Source organism: Oryctolagus cuniculus, chromosome 8 (genome assembly GCF_051225735.1).
Source record: "Oryctolagus cuniculus isolate XC-2025 breed Fujian yellow rabbit chromosome 8, ASM5122573v1, whole genome shotgun sequence".
Taxonomy (NCBI): Eukaryota; Metazoa; Chordata; class Mammalia; order Lagomorpha; family Leporidae; genus Oryctolagus; species Oryctolagus cuniculus.
This window is the reverse complement of record NC_142874.1, coordinates 97,038,769-97,051,855: the sequence shown is the minus strand read 5'-3', so window position 1 is coordinate 97,051,855 and position 13,087 is coordinate 97,038,769. Positions and strand designations below refer to the sequence as shown.

Here is a 13,087-nt window from a genome sequence, read left to right as displayed (position 1 = left end):
TATTTCACTGAATAGATGTTCTAAGCCATTCTTCCTTTCCATATCTTCAGGAATACCTAGGACTCACGTATTTGGTCATTTGATAGTACCCTTAGATCCTGAACACTCGGTTCAGTCTAATTTTTCATTTATTCTTGTTGTATATTTCAAAATAGTTGCTTTCTAGGTCAGATATTATTGTTTTTCTGTCTGAGTCTATTAAAGTGTTCAACTGTATTTTTCATTTGACCTATCGAATACTTCTTTTCTAATATTTCTTTTTGGGTTTTCTTCACTATCTCCATCTCTTTGCAGAATGTCTATGTCATGTACAGATTTTCTTATTTCATCTAAGTGTTTCCCTGTGTTAATGAGTTACCCTACAATTACTTTTTCAGATTTTGAATTTTTTTCGGGTATTTTAGCATTCTCCCCTTCTTCACACTTTAATATTAATGTATTATTGTGTTCCTTTTAGGTGTCATATTTTAATGCATCTTTAAAATTTTTATTTTCTTATTTGAAAGGCAAACTCAGAGAGAGAGAGAGTAACTCCATCCACTGGTTCACTCCCCAAATGGTCACACTGACCAGGGCTGTGCCAGGCCATAGCTAGGAGCCACCAGCTTCATCTGGATCTTCAATGTAGGTGCAGGGGCCCAAGGACCTGTGCCATCTTCTCCTGTCTTCCCAACTACACCAGCAGGGAGCTGGATTGGAAGTGGAGCAGCCAAGACCTGAACTGGTGCCCCTGTGGGTTGCTGGCACCCCAGATGGTGGGTTAACCCTCTGTGCCACAGCATTAGTACCAAGTCATATTGCCTTCCTTGTTCATGTTTCTTATGTTTCCATGTTAATTTTTGTGCATTTTGTGCATTCTATATCCTGTGGAAGATGTTTTATTTTGAGTTATTGAAAGTTTTGTTCTTGGGTATGTGCCTTTGGTGCTTCATGGAGTTCCTAAGGCTTACACTTGAGTTCCATGGATATGTGATGGGTGGGTCCAGGGAGCTTGGGGCACAGTTAATGTGTAGGGCAAGAATCCAAAATGACTCCACAAAAGAGTGTGGGAGCACTCTTCTGGACAGTCAGTGGCAAGAGGAGATGTCGGAGACAGCTAGTGCCTTCAGCATCCCAGCCTTTGTCTCTGCCTTAGAGAACCAGCTTATTGACAGCTTAGTGAGAGTGCTCACAATACCAGTGCACTTCACCCATCTAAGAATGGGCACCATTCAGAGCACTGACTCATTTATTCTTCAGTGTGTTCCCTGACCCTTCCACAAGATCCAGCCCCACCAGGTGGGGAGATGTGAGTCTCCACAGTCAGAATATGCAGATGCTTGGGAAACTATTGCAACATGGAACCATCTCAGTTCAGTGACCTATGCCCAGAACTCTCACAGCCACAGGGTATAGGGCAACCACTCTTTGTCCTGCAAGTTGCCTGTATCCAACCCTGGAAGTTTCCAACAATGGCAGAATTGTCCACTGTTCCCTGACTCAGGATAGAGTTCAGCTCTATTTTGACCACAGCAAATTGTGCCTAGTGCTTTGATGGGAGGAAGTAATGGAGAGTAATGGAGCAAAGTAGTCACCCAGACCCCTACCAGCTTCCCAGGCCAGACTAGAAGCCTAGAGGAATTCTCCCTCACTCAAAGCCACCAGTGACAGTGCCTCAATAGCCTCCTCTCAGCTTACTCTAGCAAGAGGGTGCTTCTCGGCTTGCAGCTGACCACATAGATGCAGGAATAGCTGGCAGCTGGGCAGGTAGCAGTGTGTCTAAGCATGTTTTTCTAGTTTCCCTTTTTTAATTATTTTGTCAATGCTATTAACATAATCACATATACATCTTAGAACTGCAGTAACCAAAATCTAATTATTATTTCAACTGGATTGAAATCTGAAACTATAGTTTTACCCATTGATCTTGATTGCATGACCCATGTCACACAGAACACATTTCTATATTATAAAACTTTCTATTTTAAGACCAGCTGTCTGGTTTCTTCTCCTGAAATCTTCACTTCTTAGTACTAAACACCTTTTGTGTTTTGAATCTATGGCCCTTCACCATTTTGATTACCCATGATTAAACACATCCCAGGGCACGTTTCTGCAAATGTTATCTTTGTCATCTCTAGAACTTTGATTTGTATCTCCTTTTATTTCTGCTATTTCTCTACTATTTAACATGTTCTTCCGTCTACTTTGCTTTCTATATGGAACACAGTTATAATAGCTGTTTAACATCACTTTTTACTAATTCACATATAATTTTAAGAGAACTCTAAGGTTTCTCTATTACATGCAAAAAATATTTTTATATTTTTATTTTCAACAGATTCAATATGTAGATACAAGTCTAAGAACATGATATTCTCTATCTCTCTCCCTCCCACTCTTCCTCCTTGTACTGTACTTTCTGCCTTTTTTTAGTTTTTAAGAGAACATATTATAAATTTACATTGCAGTGTATCTCACTGCCCATGATCCAACATGGGAAGTGAGATACACAGCAGACCCATAGAATGGCAGATGTCCTAAACAGCACTCTGGCCTCAGAATCAGCCCTTAAGGCATGCGGATCTGGCTGAAAAGCCCATGAGAGTATTTCAGGCATGGAAAGCCAAGACACTCTGGGGAAAAAAAAAAAAAAAGCCTAAATGAAAGATCTCTCCGAGTGAGATCCCAGTGGAAAGCACGGGTCATCAAAGAAGAAGGTACCTTTCTCTGAAGGGAGGAGAGAACTTCCACTTTGAACTTGGCCTTGTCTAAATATGATCAGAGTCAGTGAACTCAGGGGGCTTCCATAGCCTTGGCAGCTCATGACAAGAGCCTAGGGTAATTACTGATGCCATCAACAGAGTGTCAATTTGTTAAGTCAACAAGAGGAGTCACTGTGCACTTACTCCTCATGTAGGATCTTTGTCCTTAGTGTGCTGTACATTGAGATTTAATGCGATAACTAGTACTCAAACAGTATTTTTCACTTTATGTTTCTGTGTGGGAGCAAACTGTTGAAATCTTTACTTAATGTATGCTAAACTGATCTTCTGTATATAAAGAGAATCAAAAATGAATCTTGATGTGAATGGAAGGGGAGAGGGAGTGGGAAAGGGGAGGGTTGCGGGTGGGAGGGACGTTATGGGGGGGAGAAGCCATTGTAATCCATAAGCTGTACTTTGGAAATTTATATTCATTAAATGAAAGTTTAAAAAAAATTTACATTGCAGTAAAAGGCAAAGTCAGAGAGAGAGAGACAGTCCATCCACTGGTTCACTCCCCAAATGGTCACAATGACCGGGGCTCACTGAATAAGAAGTTTAACAAATAAAAAGTAAAAAGATGCTAATTTAGTTGGGATATAGACAACAGATATAAACAATAGAATGGGAAAATGACCATTTCACACATATACAGGTTTTTTTGGTCATTTAGTCATTCATAATTTTTCAAATAGAAATCAATGACAACATAACATCTAAATATTTCCTGTGTGGTTATCTGTACTCCCATGTTTATTGCAGCACAAATCACAATAGCTATGATATGGAATCATGGGGCTGGCGCTGTACTCCACCTGCAGTACCAACATCCTATATGGGCACCAGTTCTAGCTCCGGCTGCTCCTCTTCACATCCAGCTCTCTGCTATGGCCTGGGAAAGCAGTGAAGACAGCCCAAGTGCTTGGGCCCCTGCACCCACATGGGAGATCTGGAAGAAACTTTTGGCTCCTGGCTTTGATTGGCCAAGCTCTGGCCATTGCAGCCATTTGGGGAGTGAACCAGTGAAAAGGAAGACCTTTCTCTCTGTCTCTCCCTCTCATGGTCTATAACTCTACCACTCAAATAAATAAATCTTTACAAAAAAAAGATAGGGAATCAACTCAGATGCCCATTAGCTGATGACTGGATAAATAAAATGTGATATATACATATATATATTACACACACACACACACACTGTGAAAAGTTACTCATTCATTAAAAAAAAAAAACTAAAATCTTGTCTTTCACAACAAAATGGATGCATCTGGAAACCATCATACTTAGTGAGATAAGCCAGTCCCAAAAAGACAAATACCATATGTTTCTCTGATATGTGGTAATAGAGTACCAAAACATGTAGTGCATAATTATTTGCATTGCAATCTGCATAAAACTATTCCTGTGTATAAACTGTTGAGAATAAATGGCTTAAAGAATATTATTTTGATATTAATGTACTACCTGATAATCAGGAGGACCAGGAGTAGTATAAGCTTGTTTCTGAACCAGGAAAAAAGTCCGAGGAGCAGAAGAACCAAATGCAGTTTCCTTTTTTTTCTTCAATAATGTTTTTCTAATATTAGAAATTATAGTACTGTTTAGGATATCATAAAACCCAGGACCTAAAAGTATAAAGAATATCATTTGTAAGAATAAGCATGACTTAATTATAGCTTTTGAACTGAGCTATTCTAAATAAATTAATCTTTTAGAAAGAGCCCTCTTCTCTTTCTCTCTCTGGCTCTCTCTATCTGACTTTCAAATAAATAAATAAATCTTTAAAAAGGTAGTAGGGGGCAGCATTGTGGCACAGTGTGTTAAGCTACATCCTGGAATGCCATTATCTCTCATTGAAATGCCAGTTCGACGACCCAGGAGCTTGGGCTCCTGACATCCACACATCCACGTGGGAGATCCAGATCCAGATGGAGTTCCAGAATCCTGGCTTCAGCCTGGCCCCGCCCTTATGTTGTGGCAATTTGGAATCAGACAATGAGTAAAAAACTAGAGCAGAGACTGGCACTATGGCACAGTGGGTTAAAGCCCCAACCTGAAGCGCCAGCATCCCAGATGGGCGCCAATTCTAGTCCCAGCTGCTCCTCTTCCGATCCAGCTCTCTGCTATGGCCTGGAATAGCAGTAGAAGATGGCTCAAGTCCTTGGGTCCCTGTACCCATGTGGGAGACACGGAGGAAGCTCCTGGTTCTGGCAGTTGCAGCCATCTGGGGAGTGAACCAGCGGACGGAAGACCTCTCTCTCTGTCTCCACCTCTCTCTGTAACTCTGTCTTTCAAATAAATAAAATAAACCTTAAAAAAAAAAAAAAAAAAACTAGAGCAACCTCAAGACTCTAAAAAGAGTCCTTTAGGAGACTATTGGTGATGAGTGGAAAGGCCAAGAGGAAAAATGCTATGATTGCTAGAGAAAAGATAACTTGTATTATGCAATGAAATTGCAAAACTAATAGTAAAATTAATACAAAATTAATACTTTTACTAAAATAAACACTTGAGGTAATGAAGAAAAGACTTAATAATTTGTCAATTCTAGGGAATCTTCCAGAAAGGATATCAAAGTGACAACTAGTTGCTTTTATTCATGTAAGAAAAGGTATGGTTAGAAAGAACTGAATTTAAACAATTCATTTTTTCAAGTAGAATTTATAGAAATTGAAAAATAAATAGAATTTTTAAAATTTGATTTAAAAACATTATTTTCATTCTATCTCTCCAGATAGCAAATATCTCAAACAAGTGACTTCAGGGTAAAGATCAAAAAGGCTATAAGATCCTTTGTTTCCTTTTTCTGAAAGATTTAGTGTGCTGCTCATAGAATCTCTCAGTTAAATAGAAGGTCCTGTAAGAATCTTAAAATCTTATATTCTATATCTCTTGGCTAGAATAACAGCACTTCTAAGAATTTAAGGGTGTTAAAACATAACTGCTTCAAAGATGATCCAAAACAAAATTTTCTCTAAACGAGAAATGTGGCTATTCATAGGAATTTTATTATAAATTAACATAATTAGAAATTCACAAGATTTTATAATAAATTGTACCAACTTGAGATGAAAGTGACAATTACAGTACTGAAAAGTAACTTATAGACCCCCAATTTGTAGGCAGAAAGTAGGTTAAGCTGCAAACAAGTCTATTTATTATAAAAAGGAAATAATGATACAAAATATTGAACCAAGAGCCAAAAAAAAAATCACAGAGAATCACTCCCAGAGTCTAACTAGATCCTCATCAAGAAAATAGCAACATATACCTCATAAGATTTCAGAATTACTCAGTCACTCATGTGACTGCCACAGACTGGTAGTCTTTCTTTTTGAAGAGATATGATTATCGCTACCTCTCTCCTGGTATTGTGTGTTGGATGAACCAGCACATCTGGTTTATAGATCTTCTGATACAGAGAAATCATTCACAAAATGGAGCACAAGAATTACACTCAAGAATTCTCACCTTTACTTATTCATATGATGAAATCTAGGACTCTGAAATCATTCTGTAACTCTAGGATATTTTAGGGTCCTTTAACAGGAGTGGGTGCTAAATAGTAGACAATATAGCAGTGGCCATAGGAAACTCTGCAGGAGAAATTTCTATAAATTCTTTGCTATCCCTGTCATTATGAGATGCAGCCTTATGTCCTTCCTTTCAGTAGGTGTTACCCCGAGTGACTTGTTTTACTAATGAAAAGCTAAAGAAGTTATATACTGGAACCTCTGTGGCTGAGTTAGGAAAAGCCTTGGGGCATCTGCTATGGTCTCATGGTGTCCTGAGTCACCCCATTAAAGGTCAGACTGCTTGCCCTCAGGCAGGCATCCTGGTGCTAGCTTTACTTGGAATGACAGTTCCATCTAAGCCCTGTATTCTAGTCATCTCACAAAATGATATGTGGTAGAAAATTCTATTGCTTTAAGCCACTAAGTGTGTTGCATGGCAATAAATAACCATTTTAGCAATTGTATTAGTAACTTTGGTTCTTTATTATGAGTTTTATACATTAGAATACTTAGAGAAAACTAGAATATGTGAGAGGGCATTCCTAAAAATATAAGTTTAATAAAACTGATCATAAATTTTATTATTAGTAGTTACTACTGAGTTGATAACATTCTATATGTCAATCACCAGGAGAAAATTATGAAATTCCTTAAGGAAAAAACAATAGAAAATTACAATTGATATTTATGAAAGGTTAAATTGAAATCTTATTAAAGCTATACATTATTTTGACTTCTCTGTGTACAGTAGATAACTAATGTTTAAAAAAAAAGTTAACTTAAAATGACACTACCAACCACGGGATAAAAAAAGTACTCTCTGGGGCATCCACCTTGTTAAGAATACTTAGTTACTTAAAGCTAAAGAGTATAAATATGTGTATTAATTGCTAACCTGGCATTTCCTCTGTCCTGGAGTCCTGTGTAAACTGAGCAGTTCTTTGACCAAATGAGGAACTTTTCAGTCCTGATGTTTTCTTTGAGGATTTAACAGCAATTTGAGGTTCATTATATGTACCAGGAGCTGGTGTGACTGATTTCACAGATACAAATCTCTAGTGAAGAACAGGAAAATATACCAGTGAAAAACTACTGGACATTTTGATATATCATGAATTAAAAGCAGTCTTCTGAGTAATGTAACAAAGTTTAATTTATTTCTTAATGGAGTAAAGAAAATGTAAATAAATTAAGATCCTATACCCATCAAAACGTAAAATATATGAGCTTTTAGTAATATCACCTATATACTAATATAGTAATGCATTATATGTCTTATTAAGGCAGATAGACTTTTTAAGGGAAATAATCTCAACATAAAATCCTAGATATCAGTGTACGGATAATTTCACATTTAGAGGGTTTTGAAAACTGGAATAATGGATAAAAAACTGTATACTCTAACCTAATTTCTTTTTTGTAATCAAGTTAAATGAATTGACAAGGTTTCTCAACATCTATGTTATATTAAACCAATAATTTCATTTGATATTTAAAGAAAAATAAAATCTTTTTAAAGATTTATTGTATTTAGTTGAAAGCCAGAGTTACACAGAGAAAGGCAGAGACAGAAAGAGATCTTCCAATTGCTGGTCCACTCTCCAAATGGCACTAAAATCCAGGGCTGGGCCAGACAGAAGCTAGGAGCCAGGAGCTTCCTCCAAGTCTCCTATATGGGTACAGAGGCCCAAGAACCTGCGCTTTGTTCTGTTTCTCTACCAGGCACATAAGCAGGGAGCTGGATCCAAAGTGGAGCAGCCGGGTCTCAAAGTAGCTATGCCACAGTGCCAGCCTCATGAAAAATAAAATCTTACATTAAGTTGTTTAGAAGTCCAGCTTAATGTATATACTTATTAGCATTAAATATATGTGTATCTATAACTATGAACTCTCAGAAAATATATCACTGTGTATCCGACTTTTTAACTTCTTACTTTAAAGTAATTTCAAACTTATAGAAAATTTAGACAAATAAAAATAATATAGAAAATATCTCTATAATAATTACCTAAATTCATCTATGGCAAACTTGTTACCCCAGTTATGATCTTTGTTGCCCATTATCTCTTTACCCTTGTCCATTTCTCTCTCTCTGTCTCTCTTTCTCCTACACGTTCTATACACATATATACACAGAGAGAGAGAGAGAGATATTCTAACACATATAGAGAGACAAACAGACATGAGAATACTTTTTAAAGATCATAAAAAATGTAATTAAAAGATATTATATTGCAAAATGTTTTCAAATATTCAAAAAGCTCATTGAATGTGTTATCATAAGAAAATTTCATAGATTTCAAAATGTTTGTACCAAAGTAAACTTACATATAAACATATATATATACACATACACTTAAATTTATGTTTCTAAACAAATATTTAATCATTAATAGGAATCAAATATTTTTTACCCATAAATACTTTAGTATGTATTTACCAAACAATAGGGACATTTTCCTATATTTATATAGCACAGTTGTTAAATTCAGCAAATGTATCAAAGATAAAATATTTTTGTTATCCAATCTACCATTCATATTCCAAATTTGTTACTTGATCTAATAATCTGTCCATACATCTCTCCCTACATACATAATCTAACCTAAGTCACACATTGCTTTTAGTCATTATGTCCCTGTAGCCTCCTTTAATGTAGGGACACTTATTTGTCTTTTGTGACTTTGACAATTTGGAAGAATATCACACCTCCCTTTTGTACAATAAAACCTGCCTTGCTTGGACTTTATTTGAAGCTTGCACATAATTATAATCCAGGTTATGTATTCTGGGAAAGAATATTAAACAGACCATGTTATGGCTTTCTCAGTGCATTATATCAGGAGGCACATAATGTCCTGTGGTAAGGACAAAAATCACTGGTGATTTTAATTTTGATCAAATTCAGTATTCATTCTACATTTAACAGTAAACAATCAGCATTCTACTGTAAATAACAGCTCCTGTTTTTCCTTCAGTTATCTCTGCCATTATCAATCTAGATAACTAGCTATTTGTTACCTACATGTATGTACTCATGAGTGCCAATTTAATGATTTATAATTCATTACTAAACTTTCTATTAGGGTGGGGGAACTTCATATTGATTCTTGTGCTCCTCTGATATGTTCTCAGCTTTTTAAAAGGTTTCAGAAGTCATGTTCTGATGTAAGAACACATTGCAAAGTCATCTTCCAACTGCCCTGAAATCAGCCTGTTCCATCAGTAAATCCGCCACAACACTAGCCCCTCCCTAGATCCATATTTTTATGCATCTTTTTCCACAGTACAAACTCTGGCTCACAATATCAACTTGTCTGTTCAAACCTGTTCAATGCAACTACAATAGTTACATGTTACATGTGCCAGCATTGTGGCACAGAGGATTAGCTGCTGCCTGCAATGCTTGCATCCTATATGTTACCAGTTGGAGATTCAGCTGCTGCTCTCCCAGTCCAGCTCCCTGTTAATGTGCCTGTGAAGGCAGCAAAATATAGCCCAAGTATTTATGCCCCTACTACCCATGTGAGAGACCTGGATGGAGTTCCAGGCTTCTGTCATTCTTTCAAATAAAAGAAATAAATCTCTGTTAAAAAAATTGTTTGCAAGTTTTATACTTCCTGCCTACCACTCCTTCCCACCTGAGACTAAAGCGTCAGTTACTGTGGTTACCTGGATGATTCTTTCCTTTTCTCCTTTCAGGGGAGTTAAGGGTATTCATTTGGAATGCAATTGCTCATTTGCTTTCAGTTTTACTTTCTTTTTTAAAAAAGAATTACTTTATTTATTTGAAAGACAGAGTTAGAGAGAGGTAGAACCAGGGGTGGGGGCGTCTTCCATTCCACTGGTTCACTCCCCAAATAACTGCAACACCGAGAACTGAGCTGATCCGAAGCCAGAAGCCAGGAGCTTCTTCCAGCTCTCCCATGTGGGTGCAGGGGCTCAAGGACTTGGGCCATCTTCCACTGCCTTCCCAGGCCATAGTAGAGAGCTAGATCGGAAGAGGAGCAGCCGGGACTCGAACCAGTGCCCAAATGAGATGCCAGCATTGAAGGCAGCAGCTTTAACCCACTGTGCCAGAGTGCCAGCCCTAGTTTTACTTTCTTTTTAAACCCTTAATAATCTTATTAATTTCCTTTACTCTTCAATATGTGAAATATTAAAAAATGCTTCTAAAAGACAAAACATTTGTTTATAATAGAGTCAGGCAGACATTGTAGTACAGTGGATTATGCTGTCGGCTGAGACACCCACATTGCTTATTAGAGTGCCTGAACCTGAGTCTCACCTCTGCTTCTGATCTAGCTCCCTGCTAATGTGCCTAGGATGAAGCAGATAATGACCCCAGTATTTTGGTTCATGTTACCCACAAGAGACTTAGATGGAGTTCCTGGCTCCTGGCTATGTTCTGGCCTAGACCCAGCTGTAACATTCATTTAGGGAGTGAACCAGCAAATGAAACACGTGTGGGTGTGTGGGTATGTGTGTGGGTGTGGGTGTGGGTGTGGGTATGTGTGTGGGTGTGTGTTTCTCTCTCTCTCTGCCTTTCAAATAAAGAAATAAATAATCTCTAAAAATGAATAATAAATAAAGATACCTATGGGATGCTGAGCCACTGGGGGGAGAAAGTCTCAATTTGTAACATTTGCCAATTTCCATGATATAAACAAACTCAAAGCAGTGACTGTTTTCACATTAGCAACATAAATAAACTTGCAAAACTCCTGGAAAACTAACAATTTCTCAAGAAAGCCAATACAAATTAGCTGCAGCATACTTGTACGTGCACTCTACCCCTAAAGCATTCACTATAGGTAAACAATGACATTATTTTCTGGTTTATCTTTGTTTCATAGATACTACCTATGGCCAGCTTCCACAGAAAGCCTTTAAAACCTGCTCTTAAATATACAGTTGTGTCATAAGTTACATGTTAACACATTCATTAGCAAAATAGATTTTAAAATATACTAAAATAGATATTTCTTCAAAATCAGATGTTCACATACACAAATTTGCTTAGCAAAAAATGTTTAATAGATGGTTCTAATTCAAACATTGCTCTGTGATATTCATACTGTTAATAGTCTAATCTGAATTCATTTCATTTCCCCCATATTTTGGGCCATGTTTTTGCCAGATCATATCTGTTTCAAATTTGATTACATATCACTTTTCTTTTTATAATCTCCTTAAGTGTCATTAAATTTGTTGTTGACCTCACATTAGGCCAATTAGACTCAGTACATGAAAATGATGATTACCTGGGTTTGAGAAAGGAAAGCATGAGATGCATTGTTCACATGGGGTGATGAACTTTCAGTCTTCTGGAACTGACTTTTAATATCATACTTTCCAGGACCCGGTACTCCCTAAATTATAAAAAAGAAACATATATTCTAATTAACCAAGAGTCTACAGCACATGAGAGGAACAGTTGGCTAAACATCTATACCAAGATACAGAATTTTTCAGCAAATTCCAATATGATATGACCAAAGCATTGCACTGAAAGGCAAGCCAGAACACACTTTTTAAAAAGCAACAAAAATTTTCCTTAGTAAAGCTTCCCTTCAACCTGAAAACACACTGCTTGAAACTTTACTGCCCTCTACTGACAAAACTCAAAAAAATTATCCAGCTCTTCACATGATTAAAGAAAAATAAAAATGACTTCTAGAGTTATTCCATTTAAAATCATCTCACTAGCTTTCCTCTAAAAATACTGTACTATCTTTTGAAATTTCCATTAATGAATAGCCTGCTATTTTTTCCAACAAATGGGTTTTAAGAAATATTTTAACTACAAATGTTAGATGATGTCAGACATTAAACTTTTAACTAGATACTTTACAAGAGATAAAAATTAATTCAGTAAGTCATAGAACTCAGTTCTTTAACACCCTAGCAATATAAATTAAATGTATAGCAAGGCATGCTATTTATTCATTATCAACTCTTTTAAGTACTTTGATAAAGTACCTTTCATAGTAAAAAAAAAAAAAAGGTTAGATTCATATCTTCTATGTATCTACTTTTCCACATCTGAAAGAATTTTTATTGATTTATGAATAGAATTACTTGGCTTACAAATTGGATGTATAATGAAGCTCTATGAGCACATTCTGTCACTCCTGTCTTCCTACATCCAAATCCAACCACTTCTCTCCACCTCCACAACCACCACAATGATTCAAGCCATCATTTCGTAAATGAATTACTGTAAGAGTCTCCCAACGGTCCACTGTTTCCACTCTTGTCCATCTTCAGTCAATTAACATAGACACCAGTGATGAATTCACTCCAGACTCCAAACTGGATATATTACTTATCCCAAGCCCATCAACCACTTCTAATCTCAGAGCAAAGCCCAAAGCACTTCATATAGTCCAAATTCCACCCCACAGCATACTATTATCAATCTAACCTCATCTCCTACCACTCTCCCCCTCATTCCATCAGCTCCATCTCTTTCCCAAATACATCTGCTTCCAGACTTTGGCATTTGGAATGTTCTCATCAAGCAATGTTCTCCATTAGTGCATATTCCCAATAAGTCATTTCAAGATTATCTAATCTAAAATGTCATTGCCTTATCCCAAATAATTCTTGTCCAGTTTCATGCCTTTTCAAAACTCCTATCATTTACTATTATTTCAAAAATAATTTTGTTTGTCATGTTGTAAGCTATAGAAGGGAAGGTTTTGGGTTTTTTTTTTTCTGTTTGTTCACTGTTGCAACTCTCACACATGGAAGAATACCCTTAGCACAGTAAGTGTTCTTAATATTTCCCAAAAGAATGGATGAATCGATGAATATATGAACTGA

At 36.7% G+C, this 13,087-nt stretch overlaps 1 protein-coding gene across 1 annotated transcript in view; it reads right to left on the bottom strand.

Annotated features, from left to right (window-relative positions):
* STPG2 (sperm tail PG-rich repeat containing 2) overlaps positions 1–13,087 on the bottom strand; it is a 253,754-nt gene that overhangs the window by 113,336 nt on the left and 127,331 nt on the right. The window contains exons 8-10 of the mRNA XM_089302607.1: positions 11,524–11,631; positions 7,155–7,314; positions 4,209–4,369 (exon numbers count right to left, since the gene is read on the bottom strand). Of these exons, the coding sequence (XP_089158733.1) occupies positions 4,209–4,369; positions 7,155–7,314; positions 11,524–11,631 (429 nt within the window). The remainder of the gene's footprint in view (positions 1–4,208; positions 4,370–7,154; positions 7,315–11,523; positions 11,632–13,087) is intronic.